The sequence below is a fragment of the Salmo salar genome, chromosome 25, assembly GCF_965601325.2.
Source record: "Salmo salar chromosome 25, fSalSal1, whole genome shotgun sequence".
In the NCBI taxonomy this organism is placed as follows: Eukaryota; Metazoa; Chordata; class Actinopteri; order Salmoniformes; family Salmonidae; genus Salmo; species Salmo salar.
The window spans coordinates 15,652,484-15,669,387 of record NC_138315.1 but is presented as its reverse complement, the minus strand read 5'-3'; the positions used below and the strand labels follow the sequence as shown (position 1 = coordinate 15,669,387).

General features: G+C 44.5%; 1 protein-coding gene across 3 annotated transcripts in view; it reads left to right on the top strand.

Moving 5' to 3' along the window:
• Window positions 1-16,904, top strand: part of LOC106586230 (uncharacterized) — a 44,812-nt gene that overhangs the window by 20,313 nt on the left and 7,595 nt on the right. For all 3 annotated transcript variants that reach the window (XM_014173277.3, XM_014173276.3, XM_014173275.3), the window contains exons 3-11: window positions 9,629-9,761; window positions 9,946-10,066; window positions 10,515-10,619; window positions 13,619-13,745; window positions 14,926-15,075; window positions 15,185-15,238; window positions 15,476-15,705; window positions 16,422-16,518; window positions 16,612-16,756. In XM_014173277.3, the coding sequence (XP_014028752.3) occupies window positions 9,629-9,761; window positions 9,946-10,066; window positions 10,515-10,619; window positions 13,619-13,745; window positions 14,926-15,075; window positions 15,185-15,238; window positions 15,476-15,705; window positions 16,422-16,518; window positions 16,612-16,756 (1,162 nt within the window). The remainder of the gene's footprint in view (window positions 1-9,628; window positions 9,762-9,945; window positions 10,067-10,514; window positions 10,620-13,618; window positions 13,746-14,925; window positions 15,076-15,184; window positions 15,239-15,475; window positions 15,706-16,421; window positions 16,519-16,611; window positions 16,757-16,904) is intronic.

Below are 16,904 nucleotides of genomic sequence, written 5' to 3'. Positions count from 1 at the left end.
ACTGCTTAAACTGTAACTTAAAGTGGTTACAGCCTCAGTGTTCACAGTAAACACCCACTGGAAGTTGCACAGAATTTTCATAATGTTCAAGTTTGCGCTCAGCAGACCTGAAATTTGCTCAATGCCGAAAATATTTTGAGGGAACATTGCACTCCACCCCTTACCCAGCCAGCAGAGAAGCCAGAGAGGAGAGGAGAGGTGAGGAGAGGTGAGGAGAGGGAGGCCCGGCCTGCCAGGATCTGTGTTCCTTCCAGACACCTGGGCTGGAGACTGGAGGGATGGGCCTGAATACTAATACAGCTGCCTCAATGCTGCCTTTTCGCTCTTTGGCACAGGGAGACTCCGACTAGTCTGGGGCTGATTGTGATTGCCTCATACTGCGTTTCATTGTGTGATTAAAAGTAAGTACATCAATAACTGTTGTTTTCACTTAGCTGACAGAAGATGAAGTGGTATCGGAGGGTTTTTAACAGCTGTCCATAGCAGGGCACGAGAGGTGCCTGTTAATCTGAGTCAGTGGGCCATTTAGAAGCAAACCTGTTCAACCTGTCTTTACTCCACGCTCCTTAGAATATGAATCCAAAATGGAACCCAGCCGCATTCTATCCATCTGACTCCACATCACCAAACACAAGGTTAGGGTATGGCCTCTTTCTCACAATTAAACAGTCAGTCACTTTGCTTTTCCAGAGTGATTCGTTGTTTATTTCTTCAAAGGTAGAGTTGAAAAGGAGGCCTATTTAACAGTTTTTGTTGTTGTTGTTGAACCAATGTATATTTTTTGTATCTGGTCTTATCTTTTTGTAGAGCATGCTAGCAGGAAGTATTGAATCGATTCCGTGCTCTGTTTATTCAGGACTGAATAACTTGGCCGCATGCTTTCTTTCCTAATTACTGTATGATCTGCACCAGGCCCCTGCCCTGCTCCCACAGCATGTTTTCATTTGTTGTCTTTGTAGAGCTGCTTACATTATGTGCTCGTCCCGATCCAGCGCTCGGCGCTCGCTTTGGTGCCCTTGCGTAGCGCGGGCTTCTCTGGTTAGCTTCCCTCCCAGCTGCTGACTCATTTCCCACAGTGGTATGTTTTGGGGGGAAGGGATAACGGGAGAGGGGCAAAGTGTGTGTGTGTGTGTGTGTGTGTGTGTGTGTGTGTGTACAGCAGGCAGGCAGGCCTCTGTGGTGGTTGAAGGTGGATGAAGCGTAATTGTCAAGCCAGGCGTGCTGGGAGACAGGCTTTCACAAGCCATGGAGAAACAGAAAATATGAAGCAGATGGCACTAAGGTTTACCAAGCCACATCACAGCTTCTGCCACTCCATTAAAGATTTAGTGGCACAAAATTATACAAAATAAAATGCTACATTAATTGCCAAGCTTTCAGCTCAGTAGTCAATGAGAATACAATGCGCTTCACCAATTTGATCTGAATCTGCTTGTCCTTGCGCTCCAGAACGTAACAAATTGCAACTCTTACCTGGCCAACCACCAGGCCTGCACACAGAGATAAAGGTAAATGGGTGTTTCACATGGTAACTGGAGATTGGTGATAACAACAACAAGCTGTGTTTTTTGAGGGGGGTTAATAAAGACTTTGATTCCAGAGTCTCTATCTTGTGTGGAAGACAGTGCTTGAGTGATTAGGTTTCAGCAACAGAGAAAGGAACATTGTTCCGAATAGCTGGAGTATTCCATGGCAACAGGAAAATGGAACAAAAGAAGGGAGAAGCCAAGCAAAACCACTGGAGCGCACTGCAGAGTCCAGCTGAGGCCTGGGATGCATCAGTGTGTTCCCACCGTTCTACAATTTACATTTTCTATTAACATTTCTCCACTTAATTACTGTACACCCCCAAAACCAGGCCTTTTTATCCTTAATGACTTTTGTCTGCTTCGGTTTTATTGATTCTTTTTTGGATTTTAACTGGCTATTAAATCCCAAACCAATCTGATTTGGTTGTACACATACAGACTTTTTCTAGAGCACACTGTTCTCAGCCTTAGTAAATGTGTGCGTGTCAGATAATCCAAGGACTGATGTGCTTGGACTAAACTGTTTTCATTTGAAATGGAGGAGAGCATTTGTACTGTACATCCTGTACTAATTGGCAAATTCACTCATCTCAATACCAAGTGAGATGGCATTGCTTGTGTCCAAGCTTCAGCAATGTCTGTCCAGCTAGGAGAATAAAGCCAAAGCAGGGGATGCAGGCAGTGGATATAGTGTTCAGCTATGAGATTATACCCACGGACATGGTCAAAATCTAGATCTACCTCTAGTAAAATGAGAATGCCATTCTTCCCTTCACCACAAAATTGCAATAGTGTGTACACACCCTTTTGGATTGTAATCTGTTTACATGGGAATGTGTTTGTGAGAACCCATAGCGGTCTACACAGAGACGGACGGTCGGTCGTCTCCTACTCCCGCTGAGTGCCTGCCAGGTTCCTCAAGTCCTGACATGCTCCAGCACCCAGACCTCAGACTGGGCTTCTCGGAGTGGAAATGTTTACTGGATTACATCATGCAGCCTTCACACTACTCCTCCATCCAAGCTTCCAAAGGAATCTATTTCTAATCATGTAGCTTTCCAGAGTCACTCTCTGCCTACCTCGGCAGATAACAAACCTCTGTCTCCCTCTGAGGGTGGCTTGTGTTGTCTCCTGGACCATACTTCCTTACCACTCGCAACATTTGGAGATCACAACGGCCATGAACCGCCATGAAGGGAGAGGATTAGTCTCTCTCAGTTAGACATCTATTTTCTACATTGTAGAATAATAGCGAAGACATCAAAACCATGAAATAACACACATGGCATCATGTAGTAACCAAAAAAGTGTTAATAAACAAATCAAAAATATATTTTATATTTGAAATTCTTCAAAGTAGCCACCCTTTGCTTTGATGACAGCTTTGCACACTCTTGGCGTTCTCTCTACCAGTTTCATGAGGTAGTCACCTGGAATGCATTTCAATTAACAGGTGTGCATTGTTAAAAGTTCATTTGTGGAATTTCTTTCCTTAATGCGTTTGAGCCAATAATTTGTGTTGTGACAAGGTAGGGTTGGTATACAGAAGAGCCCTATTTGGTAAAAGACCAAGTCCATATTATGGCAAGAACAGCACAAATAAGCAAAGAGAAACGACAGTCCATTCCTTTAAGACATCCGGAAAATGTCAAGAACTTTGAACGTTTCTTTAAGTGCAGTCGCCAAAACCATCAAGTGCTATGATGAAACTGGCTCTCATGAGGACCACCACAGGAAAGGAAGACCTAGAGTTACCCATAGACACCAATAAGAAGAAGAGACTTACTTGGGCCAAAAAACATGAGTAATGGACATTAGACCGGTGGAAATCTGTCCTTTGGTTTGATTAGTCCAAATTTAGATTTTTGGTTCCAACCTCCATGTCTTTGTGAGACGCAGAGTAGGTGAACGGATGATCTCTGCTAGAGGTCCACCGATTATGATTTTTCAGCGCCGATACAGATTATTGGAGGACACAAAAAAAGCCGATATCGATTAATCGGACGATTTTTATATATATATTTGTAATAATGACAATTACAACAATACAGAATGAACACTTTTATTTTTACTTAATACATAAATAAAATCTATTTAGTCTCATAAATAATGAAACATGTTCAATTTGGTTTAAATAATGCAAAAACACAGTGTTGGAGAAGAAAGTAAAAGTGCAATATGTGCCATGTAAAAAAAGCTAACTTTTAAGTTCCTTGCTCAGAACATGAGAACATATGAAAGCTGGTGGTTCCTTTTAACATGAGTCTTCAATATTCCCAGTTAAGAAGTTTTAGGTTGTAGTTATTATAGAAATTATGACGCGTCAACTATTTCTCTCTATACCATTTGTATTTCATATATCTTTGACTATTGCATGTTCGTATAGGCACTTTAATATTGCCAGCTTAATCTCGGGAGTTGATAGGCTTGAAGTCATAAACAGCGCTGTGAATCAAGCATTGCTAAGCGCTGCTGGCAAACGCAGTAAAGTGCTGTTTGAATGAATGCTTACGAGCCTGCTGCTGCCTGCCACCGCTCAGTCAGACTGGTCTATCAAATATCAAATCATAGACTTAATTATAATAAACACACAGAAATATGAGCCTTTGGTCATTAATATGGTCAAATCAGGAAACTATCATTTCTAAAACAAAATGTTTATTCTTTCAGTGAAATATGGAAAAGTTTTATCGAACGGGTCGCAAACCTAAGTTTAAATGTTGCTGTTACATTGCACAACCTTCAATGTCATGTCATAATTATGTAAAATTCTGGCAAATTAATTACGGTCTTTGTTAGGAAGAAATAGTCTTCACAGAGTTCGCAACGAGCCCGGCGGCCCAAACTGCTGCATATACCCTGACTCTGCTTGCACAGAACGCAGGAGAAGTGACACCATTTCTCTAGTTAATATGCCTGCTAATATGCATTTCTTTTAACTAAATATGCCGGTTTAAAAAAATATACTTCTGTTTATTGATTTTAAGAAAGGCATTGATGTTTATGGTTAGGTACATTTGTGCAACAGTTGTGCTTTTTTTGCGAATGTGTTTTTGTTAAATCATCACCCGTTTAGCGAAGTTGAAGTAGGCTGTTGATAAATTAACAGGCACCGCTTTGATTATATGCAACGCAGGACAAGCTAGTTAAACTAGTAATATCATCAACCATGTGTAGTTATGTGAATATTGATTGTTTTTTATATGATAAGTTTAATGCTAGCTAGCCACTTACCTTGGCTCCTTGCAGCCACAAGGTCCTTTTGATGCTGCACTCGCGTAACAGGTGGTCAGCCTGCCACGTAGTCTCCTCGTGGATTGCAATGTAATCGGCCATAATCGGCGTCCAAATAATCTCTGCGTGTGTGGTTCCCACCGTGAAGCATGGAGGAGGAGGTGTGGGGGTGTTTTGCTGGTGACACTGATGACACTGTCTGTGATTTATTTAAAATTGAAGGCACCCTTAACCAGCATGGCTACCACAGCATTCTGCAGTGATACACCATCCCATCTGGTTTGCGCTTAGTGGGACTATCATTTGTTTTTCAACTGGACAATGACCCAAGACACCTCCAGTCTGTGTAAGGGCTATTTGACCAATAATGAGTGTGATGGAGTGCTGCATCAGATGGCCTGGCTTCCGCAATCACCCGACCTCAACCCAATTGAGATGGTTTGGGATGAGTTGGACCGCAGAGTGAAGGAAAAGCAGCCAACAAATGCTCAGCATATGTGGGAACTCCTTCGAACTATTGCTCAGAACTGTGTGAGAAAATTCCCATTAGTAGATAGCAGGCTAGGATACATCTATCCTCTGGAGAATGAGTAAGCCAGTTTTGTGTCTGTCTTTGGTGTTCGCTACTATACTGAACAAAAATAGAAATACAACATGTAAGTGTTGGTCCCATGTTTCATGAGCTGAAATAAAAGATCCCCGAAATGTTCCATACTGTCACAACGTCCACAGAAAGTGGCGCCTCTCCCCGGTCGGGCGGTGCTCGGCGGTCGTCGTCGCCTGCCTACTAGCTGCCACCGATCTATGTTTCTGTGTCTGTTGGTTTTGTCTGATTAGGTCTGCACCTGTTTTGTGTTAGTCAATTAGTGGGGGTATTTAGTTTGTCTGTTCCGTTTGGGGATTTGTGCGTGATTGTTCTTTGTCATGCTATTGATAGTCGGGAATCTTTGTATGCTTTCCCAGTGAAGCTGCTTGTTTAGGCATTGGGGTTGCCGGGCTGCGCCCCGTCCTTGTGGATCTTTGGAGCTGTCCTCCTTCCTAGTTGTTTTGCAACCTGCCTTGTTGCGGCATTTTTTCTGTTTTGATTATTAAACGTACGTTTAAACGGATCTCAGTCTCCTGCGCCTGACTTCACACCTCCTGCTATCAAAGTGAACCGTGACACATACGCACACAAAGCTTATTTCTCTCAAATTGTGTTCACAAATTTGTTTACATCCCTGTTAGTAAGCATTTCTCCCTTGCCAAGATAATCCATCCACCTGACAGGTCAGGCATATCAAGAATATGATCATTAAACAGATGCACCTTGTGCCGGGGACAATAAAAGGCCACTCTAAAATGTGCAGTTTTGTCACACAACACAATGCCACAGATGTCTCAAGTTTTGAGAGAGCATGCAATTGGCATGCTGACTGCAGGAAAGTCCACCAGAGCTGTTGCCAGAGAATTGAATGTTCTATTCTCTACCATAAGCTGCCTCCAACATCGTTTTAGAGAATGGCCTCACAACCGGGGGGGGGAACGTATTCTGATTGGCTAGGTCTGGCTCCCAAGTAGGTGGGCCTGGCTCTCAAGTGGGTGGACCTATGCCCTCCCAGGCCCACCCATGGCTGCGCTCCTGCCCAGTTATGTGAAATCTATAGATTAGGACTTAATTAATTTATTTCATTTGACTTATTTCCTTCTATGAACCGTAACTCCGCAAAATCTTTGAAATTGTTGCATGTTGTGTTTTATATTGTTCAATATAGTGCGTGCTCTGACTAACATTGGGCCCCACTTTTCTGAGCTCGTCATTGGGTTGTAATAACACAGTGGGTCATGTCTAAGACTCTGTAGTTACATGAGGTAACAACTACTCTGTCCATGTATGGAGAGTGCTGTTGTTACAGTGAGGTCACACTTGAATCTGACCCCATGCCTTAAAAATGAGGGAGAACAGAACAACTCTAGACTAGAGTTCATTCCCTTGGCTTTGACAGTTGTAGACTCCGCATTCCCACTCTTTTAAACCTTGACATATCTTCCCTTTCCTCCATTTCCTGTAGCCAGCAACACGTTTAATTTTGAGTGAGTTTCCTGCAGTTCTTGACATAGGATGTCCGAAGAATATCAAAGCTGAAGACGAATGTGTGGTCCGCTCCGTTCCATCCCCACCATCAGTAGAGCTCCCTTCTCTCAGAGCAGAACTGAGATCATCTGAAAAAAGAAGCTGTGAAATCCCAGCTGGCTGTGCTGCTTGCTCTGGCTCTCTGTCTCTTTGGCTGGATATCACATTGTGACTCAGGAGAGGACACCATACAGACCTGGGAGCCCACAGCCCAAGCCGCTTTAGATAGATTGGATTCATACCTTTCTTACTACATCCTGGTAACGTAGTCACTGCCAGCAGATGGTTCTAAGAGTGTTTCACAAGTTAGATTATGGAAGGCGGCCATGCCAGCTGACTAATACACGCGGTATGCCGGCTAAATGAATTGTGTGATGTTTGATTTAATCAATATGGCGGGATAACGCCCACCTGCAATGAAAGCTGGTAGAGGGCAGGAGATTGCTGACTGAATACAGGCTTTCTGTGAGCTATTCATTTTAGCACTGAGGATTGCCACCTGTCGCCACAGAGCAATGATCTTTGCCACATCCACTCTTTTCCTTCCAGCTGTGGCCTGCTTTTTCTCGAGGCAGGGCGTGCTTTGCCAGCCACACTTTGTGCGACTAGGATCCTAACAAGGAAACCGCTACATCGTCTCTGAACTGAACGGAGACTGAACTAGTGCTCTGATGTTATGTCTGCTGAAATCATAGATTCTTTAAACCTTAATGAAATCCCTGTAACACTGTCTTGGTGCATACTGGCATTTGCATGCCTCAGTGCTTTAGTTTGCTGTAAACTAGGGAGACTGCAGGTTACCTCACTGTCTGAAAACTAAGACACAGAAGCCTCTTTCACTGGCAAAGGGTGAACAAGAGTTGATGGCACAGGGAGCACTTTTCTTATTGATAACTTACAGTGAGGGAAAAAAGTATTTGATCCCCTGCTGATTTTGTACGTTTGCCCACTGACAAAGAAATGATCAGTCTATAATTTTAATGGTAGGTTTATTTGAACAGTGAGATACAGAATAACAACAAAAAAATACAGAAAATCGCATGTCAAAAATGTTATAAATTGATTTGCATTTTAATGAGGGAAATAAGTATTTGACCCCTCTGCAAAACACGACTTAGTACTTGGTGGCAAAACCCTTGTTGGCAATCACAGAGGTCAGATGTTTCTTGTAGTAGGCCACGAGGTTTGCACACATCTCAGGAGGGATTTTGTCCCACTCCTCTTTGCAGGTCTTCTCCAAGTCATTAAGGTTTCGAGGCTGACATTTGGCAACTCGAACATTCAGCTCCCTCCACAGATTTTCTATGGGATTAAGGTCTGGAGACTGGCTAGGCCACTTCAGGACCTTAATGTGCTTCTTCTTGAGCCACTCCTTTGTTGCCTTGGCCGTGTGTTTTGGGTCATTGTCATGCTGGAATACCCATCCACGACCCATTTTCAATGCCCTGGCTGAGGGAAGGAGGTTCTCACCCAAGATTTGACGGTACATGGCCCCGTCCATCGTCCCTTTGATGCGGTGAAGTTGTCCTGTCCCCTTAGCAGAACACCCCCAAAGCATAATGTTTCCACCTCCATGTTTGACGGTGGGGATGGTGTTCTTGGGGTCATAGGCAGCATTCCTCCTCCTCCAAACACGGCGAGTTGAGTTGATGCCAAAGAGCTCCATTTTGGTCTCATCTGACCACAACACTTTCACCCAGTTGTCCTCTGAATCATTCAGATGTTCATTGGCAAACTTCAGACGGGCATGTATATGTGCTTTCTTGAGCAGGGGGACCTTGTGGGCGCTGCAGGATTTCAGTCCTTCACGGCGTAGTGTGTTACCAATTGTGTTCTTGGTGACTATGGTCCCAGCTGCCTTGAGATCATTGACAAGATCCTCCCGTGTAGTTCTGCGCTGATTCCTCACCGTTCTCATGATCATTGCAACTCCACGAGGTAAGATCTTGCATGGAGCCCCAGGCCGAGGGAGATTGACAGTTCTTTTGTGTTTCTTCCATTTGCGAATAATCGCACCAACTGTTGTCACCTTCTCACCAAGCTGCTTGGCGATGGTCTTGTAGCCCATTCCAGTCTTGTGTAGGTCTACAATCTTGTCCCTAACATCCTTGGAGAGCTCTTTGGTCTTGGCCATGGTGGAGAGTTTGGAATCTGATTGATTGATTGCTTCTGTGGACTGGTGTCTTTTATACAGGTAACAAGCTGAGATTAGGAGCACTCCCTTTAAGAGTGTGCTCCTAATCTCAGCTCGTTATCTGTATAAAAGACACCTGGGAGCCAGAAATCTTTCTGATTGAGAGGGGGTCAAAAACTTATTTCCCTCATTAAAATGCAAATCAATTTATAACATTTTTGACATGCGTTGTTCTGGATTTTTTTGTTGTTATTCTGTCTCTCATTGTTCAAATAAACCTACCATTAAAATATAGACTGATAATTTTTTTGTCAGTGGGCAAACGTACAAAATCAGCAGGGGATCAAATACTTTTTTCCCTCACTGTATGGAGGGTTAGAGTTCGAGACATCAAAGCCTAGTCTGCTTAATATTTATTGAAACGCATAACCACAGTAGAGACAAAAAAATAGAATAGTTCTGAGCAGAACAGACTTATTTTAGAGAATAACGCTAATTCTATGAGTACAGAGACAAGAAAATGTGTCTGTCCCATATTAGGTCCATTGCTTGTTGTTGGAGTGTGGGGAGTGGTTTACCTAGTTGTAAGCCCCCTGTGCTTGTGTTCCCACACTGCAGGTGTTCAGCACCTACTCTAACGAGGATTACGACCGGCGCAACGATGAGGTGGACCCCGTGGCGGCGTCAGCTGAGTACGAGCTGGAGAAGAGGGTGGAGAAGATGGACGTGTTCCCTGTGGAAATTGAAAAAGGTCCGTCTTCTTGTCTGTCTTTCATCTTTCCTTTATTAATCCCTTTGAGTACCATTTGAGATGTTTTTATTTTTTTTACAAGGCAGCCCTGGCCAAGATACATCCTCATTAACATCATCACAAGGGTCCAGAGAATGCAGTCCCATCCATCCATTCTAACTCCCCATCTTTCTTTTCCCCACAGGAGACAACGGCCTTGGCATCAGTATCATAGGGATGGGAGTGGGAGCTGACCAGGGCCTGGAGAAACTAGGAATCTTTGTGAAGACCATATCTGAGCGTGGAGCAGCTGAACGGGATGGCAGGTGATGCCCGCCCTTTGGGGAAACGCGTTCCGCTCCACTGTGCTTAACCCGAAGAATTAAAGTTTTAACCGTGGCATTTAAAATGTGTTGTAAATTATAGGCGTATCACGATGATACACAACACTGTCGGGATGTCAAAGTGAACAAATGCTTAATTTCCGAATGGTCTTCGTACACCATTTCTAAACAACTGGCTGTATTTATAACCCTATGTTATGAGGCACCGAAAGAAAATGGCTCCTTCTGTTTCCCAAGGAATATGGCCTTATGTTGTGCTGCCAGCTGGAAGAATTTGTGCATTTGAAAAAAATTAAGGAAAAGCATCACTATAACATAGTTACAGTACATTTCTCAAATATCCTCCCCTGTTGATTACACTGCGTCTTTCTAACATACAATATGTCTCAAATGTCTTGCCTTATGATTGCATGTTGTCCTTTCCAACTAGAATCCAGGTGAATGACCAGATAGTGGAGGTGGATGGGATCAGTCTGGTAGGAGTGACCCAGCTGTTTGCTGCTACAGTGCTGAAGAACACTAAAGGAACAGTCAGGTGAGCTCAGAGGCCAGCTCTAATAGACCCGTTGATAGAATGGCGCCGGAGGAGATGGCTGCCGTTTTACGGGCTCCAAACCAATTCTACTATTGTGTGTTTTTTGTTGTTGTTGTTATTTGTACATAACGTCTTTTGCCACCGTTTCTTATGACCAAAAAGAGCTTCTAGATATCAGAACAGTGATTACTCACCTCGTACTGGACTAAGATTTTTTCTTTAACGAGTCGCACGCAAAGGATTTACTGGAGACACCGGAGTACAAGCCCCAAATCTATGTCATTCGCATGAAGAAGAGACAGAGACATAGGGGACGTAGGTTGGGGTGCCTTGTAAGAATCCTAAATGCTAAGCTACAGGACTCTTTTGCTAGCACAGACTGGAATGTGTTCCGGGATTTTTCCGATGACATTGAGGAGTACACCACATCAGTCACTGGCTTCATCAATAAGTGCATCGATGACGTTGTCCCCACAGTGACCGTACGTACATCCCCCAACCAGAAGCCATGGATTACAGACAACATCCGTACTGAGCTAAAGGGTAGAGCTTCCGCTTTCAAGGAGCAGGACTCTAACCCGGACGCTTATAACCATCAAACAGGCAAAGCATCAATACAGGACTAAGATTGAATACTACTACACCGGCTCCGATGTTCGTCGGATGGGGCGGGGCATGCGAACTATTACGGACTACAAAGGGAAGCACAGCAGTGAGCTGCCCAGTGACACGAGCCTACCAGATGTGCTAAATGAATTCTATGCGTGCTTCGAGTCAAGCAACACTGAAGCATGCATGAGAGCACCAGTAAGACCTTTAAACAGGTCAATATTCACAAGGGTGCAGGGCCAGACGGATTACCAGTACGTGCAGTCCAAGCATGCGCTGACCAACTGGCAAGTGATTTCACTGACATTTTCAACCTGTTCCTGACCGAGTCTGTAATACCAACATGTTTCAAGCAGACCACCATAGTCCCTGTGCCCAAGAACACCAAGGTAACCTGCCTAAATGACTAACGACCTGTAGCACTCATGTCTGTGAAGTGCTTTGAAAGGCTGGCCATGGCTCACATCAACACCATTATCCCAGGGTGGTGTGGAGTGCTATCTCTATTGCACTTCACACTGCCCTTTCCCACCTGGACAAAAGGAACACCTATGTGAGAATGCTATTCATTGACTACAGCTCAGAGTTCAACACCATAGTGCTCTCAAAGCGCATCACTTAGCTGACCCTGGGACTAAACACCTCCCTCTGCAACTGGATCCTGGACTTCCTGACTGGCCGCCCCCAGGTGGTAAGGGTAGGTAACAACACATCTGCCATGCTGATCCTCAACATAGGGGCCCCTCGGGTGCGTGCTCAGTCCCCTCCTGCACTCCCTGTTCACCCATGACTGCATGGTCAAGCACGGCTCCAACACCATCATTAAGTTTACAGACGACACAACAGTGGTCACCGACAACGATGAGACAGCCTATAGGGAGGAGGTCAGAGACCTGGTGGTGTGGTGCCAGGATTACACCCTCTCCCTCAACGTAACCAAAGGAGATGATTGTGGACTACAGGAAAAGTAGGGCAGAGCACGCCCCCATTCTCATCAACGAGGCTGTAGTGGAGCAGGTTGAGAGCTTCAAGTTCCTTGGTGTCCACATCACCAACGAACTCTCATGGTCCAAACACACCAAGACAGTTGTGAAGAGGGCACGACAAAGCCTATTCCCCCTCAGGAGACTGAAAAGATTTGGTATGGGTCCTCAGATCCTCAAAAAGTTCTACAACTGCACCATCAAGAGCATCCTGACTGGTTGCATCACCGTTTGGTATGGCAACTGCTCTGCCTCCGACCGCAAGGCACTACAGAGAATAGTGTGTACGGCCCAGTACATCACTGGGGCCAAGCTTCCTGCCATCCAGGACCTCTATACCAGGCGGTGTCAGAGGAAGGCCCTACAAATTTCCAAAGACTCTATCCACCCTAGTCATAGACTGTTCTCTCTGCTACCGCACGGAAAGCAGTATCGGAGCGCCAAGTCTAGGTCCAAGAGGTTCCTTAACAGCTTCTACCCCCAAGCCATAATACTCCTGAACAGCTAATCATTTTTACACTGCTGCTTACTCTCTGTTTATTATCTATGCATGGTTACTTTACCTCTGTACATATTACCTCAATTACCTCGACTAACCTGTGCCCCTGCACATTGACTCTGTACCGGTACCCCCTGTATATAGCCTCGTTACTGTTATTTTATTGTTGCTCTTTATTTATTTGTTATTTTCTTCTTTATTTATTTTTTTTTACTTATTTTTTTTTACTTCAGTTTTATTTAGTAAATACTTTCTTAACACTTTTCTTTTAAACTGCATTGTTGGTTAAGGGTTTGTAAGTAAGCATTTCACTATAAGGTCTACACCTGTTGTATTCTACGCAAGTGACAAATAAAATGTGAGCGGATTTGATTTTTAAATAAGTCGTAATCATCCAAGGTGGGGCTAGCCTCGCCCCGAGATTTCTAGGTTGTCTGGCAACTCGAGATTAAGGTGTGACAGTAATGGTACGTCCCACAAAATACCTCATAGCTATCTTCAAGTGATTAGGTATGACTGGAAGATAATAAATATCCTTGATAAATGTCGAAATATTGAATAAATCGGTTGCTTTTTGTTATTGTCTACTGCATGTGCCTCAGGCCTCCACACAGAGAGTAGCCCACATGGGACATGGGAAAATATGTTAATGATTCACTGTAGGCAATTGAAACACACACGCGCACACACACACTCTAGGAAAAGTTCAATAAACAGGCTTCACCCGTTTGCATTACAACGACTTATATCAGTATGAGCCCACTATTATGATTGAAAACTACGCTGGTATGCCAAGACTTAGAGCAAAGGAAATAAAATCGACTAGGCAAGGCGTCTGCCAGGTACTAAGGCGTATGCACTGGTACTACCACTCTCCACGCTGACCCGCTGCACTCTCACACAAACAGTTTTCTGATTGGCCGGGAGAAGCCGGGGACACAGAGCGAAGTGGCACGTCTGATCAGCGAGACCCTGGAGCAGGAGAAGAGCGAGCAGCAGCACTTGGACGACCCCTATGAACAGTCCACCGAGGAGGTGAGTCACCTGGCCCGTTGGTTAGCCCAGTCCAGTTACACTCCACCCGGGAAGGGAGCAGTGAGTAACCCTGGTGCTGTGTGGGTGGGGTGGCTGCTGGAGCCTGCTGGAATTGCGCAATGTTTGCTTTTCAAAAGCACAGGCAACCACATGCCTTTATTTGTAGAGGGAACTGGGCATGAAAAGGTAGGGCTCCTAGAAAAGAGACAAAGCGTAAACCTATTGGATATGATAAAAGGCGATATACACTGATTATACAAAACATTATGATCACCTGCTCTTTCCATGACATAGACTGACCAGGTGAAAGCTATGATCCCTTATTGATGTCACTTGTTAAATCCACTTCAATCAGTGTAGATAAAGGGGAGGAGACTAGCTAAAGAAAGATTTTTAAGCCTTGAGACAATTGAGACATGGATTGTGTATGTGCGCCATTGAGGCTGAATGGGCAAGACAAAAGATGTAAGTGCCTTTGAACAGGGTATGGTAGTAGGTGCCAGATGCACCGGTTTGTTTTAAGAACCGCAACGCTGCTGGGTTTTTCACACTCAACAGTTTCCCGTGTGTATCAAGAATGTTCCACCACCCAAAGGACATCCAGCCAGCTTGACACAACTGTGGGAATCATTGGGTTCAACATCCCAGTGGAACGCTTTCGACACCTTATAGAGGCCATGCTCAGAGGAATTGAGGCTGATCTGAGGGCAAAAGGGGGGGGTGTGTAGATTGAGCGAACAAAAATATTTTCATCCATTTTAGAATATGGCTGTAACGTAACAAAATCTTGAAAAAGTAAAGCGGTCTGAATACATTCCGAATGCCGGGCTACTCCTGTCCAAGGAGCTGTTGGTAGTGGTGAACAAATTTGGCCATTTCAATGTTGGTATGCAATTAATCTGTGCAGTAGTGTGATGGGGCTTTTTGTGTTGTTTTTTTCAAAGTGTGTGGTGGCTCATGTTTGGGCGTGTGTGTGTGTGATGGAACATGTTGATGAGCAGAAGATATGAATTTCCTGCTGATACAGGCCTCCTGCTGAGCTCTCTGCAGGCTACCACGGTAACACTGAGATATGATGTAGTGATTACCCATACCTCTCCCCTGGGCTCCGAGCCCAGCTACTGGGCGCCACGTGGGCAGGTGATTGGCTGCGTGATTGTGTGGTTGTTTTGTGTTTCAGGAGGAGCACTACGAGGAAGAGGAGGGAGGTATCCTAGGGTCTAGTTTCTCCGGCGGAAGGACAGTGGAGGTGTTTGACCTGCCAAAGCCCGAGGCCATGTTCATGCCCTCCAATGTGGACTCCACACAGATGGGCTTCAAATTCAAGGAGGTATTTCAAATGATAGAATTATCACAAGTTTACAGTTTGGTGGCTGTGTAAATATGTGTGTGATATATGCTTGTTTTTGTTACTTAAATAGTTTCTTTCTTTAACCTAGCTCCAGCTGAAACACAACATAGCAACAGCTGAAATAAACCAACTGAAGGAAGAGGTAGGTCGATCTGAAGAACAAACGATTGTTTTATAAACACGAGAACTTATGGATAAATGCTTGGAGCGTAAGCTGACGCCAGCCCGGTGACTAACCATACATGTCATCAGTCACACTGTCTGTCTCTGCCTGTCAGTCACCTGACTGACCGTAATGATTTGAATATGGTGATTGTACTCGTAGACGAGAAGCCCTTACGTTTAGGTAGTAAAAATACCTTTCACTCTTCCTTTACAGCTAAGGGCGTCCGAGGAGGACAAAGCATCCAGGGAGTCCATGGAGGTTGAGTTGGAGCAGAAGATTGAGGAGAATAACGAGAAGATGTTGAAGCTGGAGAAGTACTGGCTGGAGGCCCAGGCTCTGTGTAAAACTGTCAACAAGCAACTGTCAGAGACCCAGAGCCAGTACGAGACGCTGGACAAGAAATACAACAAGGCCAAGAAACTGCTCAAAGACTACCAGCAGAAGTGAGTTTTAAAATTTTATTTTTATTTCACCTTTATTTAACCAGGTAGGCTAGTTGAGAACAAGTTCTCATTTACAACTGCGACCTGGCCAAGATAAAGCACAGCAGTTCGACACATACAACAACTCAGAGTTACACATGGAGTAAAACAAACCTACAGTCAATAATACAGTAGAAAAAAGAAAAGTCTATATACGGTGAGTGCAAATGACGTAAGATAAGGGAGTTAAGGCAATAAATAGGCCATGGTGGCGAAGTAATTACAATATAGCAATTTAACACTGGAATGGTAGATGTGCAGAAGATGAATGTGCAAGTAGAGATATTGGGGTGCAAAGGAGCAAGATGAATAAATAAATACAGTATGGGGATGAAAAAAAAATGTAAAAATGGGATGAGGTAGTTGGATGGGCTGTTTACAGATGGGCTATGTACAGGTGCAGTGATCTGTGAGCTGCTCTGACAGCTGGTGCTTAAAGTTAGTGAGGGAGATATGAGTCTCCAGCTTCAGTGATTTTTGCAGTTCGAGTTGAGTTCACTAAGTTAGACGTGCATTATTTCATTATTTGAAAGTCTCGACTTCAGCTGAGTGAGTCTCTGTGTTGACCAGGCCGAGGGCTTCCTTCCACTATGCTGAGTCATGTTGTGTAGAAAGTACAATATGTTTATACGTCAGTGGAATGATTTCTGAAGTTTAATGCTCTGATTCCTTTCCAGGGAGATTGACTTTGTGAAGAAGGAGGAGGAGATGAGGAAGGTTCTAGACGAGAAGGATCGATGGTACAAGGAGCAGCTTGAAGGCCTGCAGGACAGGGTCAGAGGGACATATTGAAAGAAAGAGACTTCAACATTAGAACAGACCTAGTGGAGAAGAAGTTGACTGGCCATTCTGTGGTTCTCTCCTCAGATAGCGGTCCTGGAGGTCAGCGGTCCACCTGCTGACCGTGAAGAGACCCAGGCGGGTCAGGACTCTGCAGTGGAGAGGAGACGGCGCAGCCAGGGGAGTGAAGGCCCTGTCATCAACACACAGTCAGTGGACTCTCTGACGCTAGGTAGGGCTCCAACGTACACTTCACCAACAGGATAGAAGCCACCCATTATTTACTACCATTGGAAGGCTTGATTGTCTCTGTGACTGTCTCTGTGACTGTCTCTGATCACCAGTACATCTGAGAATAGTTTACAGTTTGCCTTATGTTG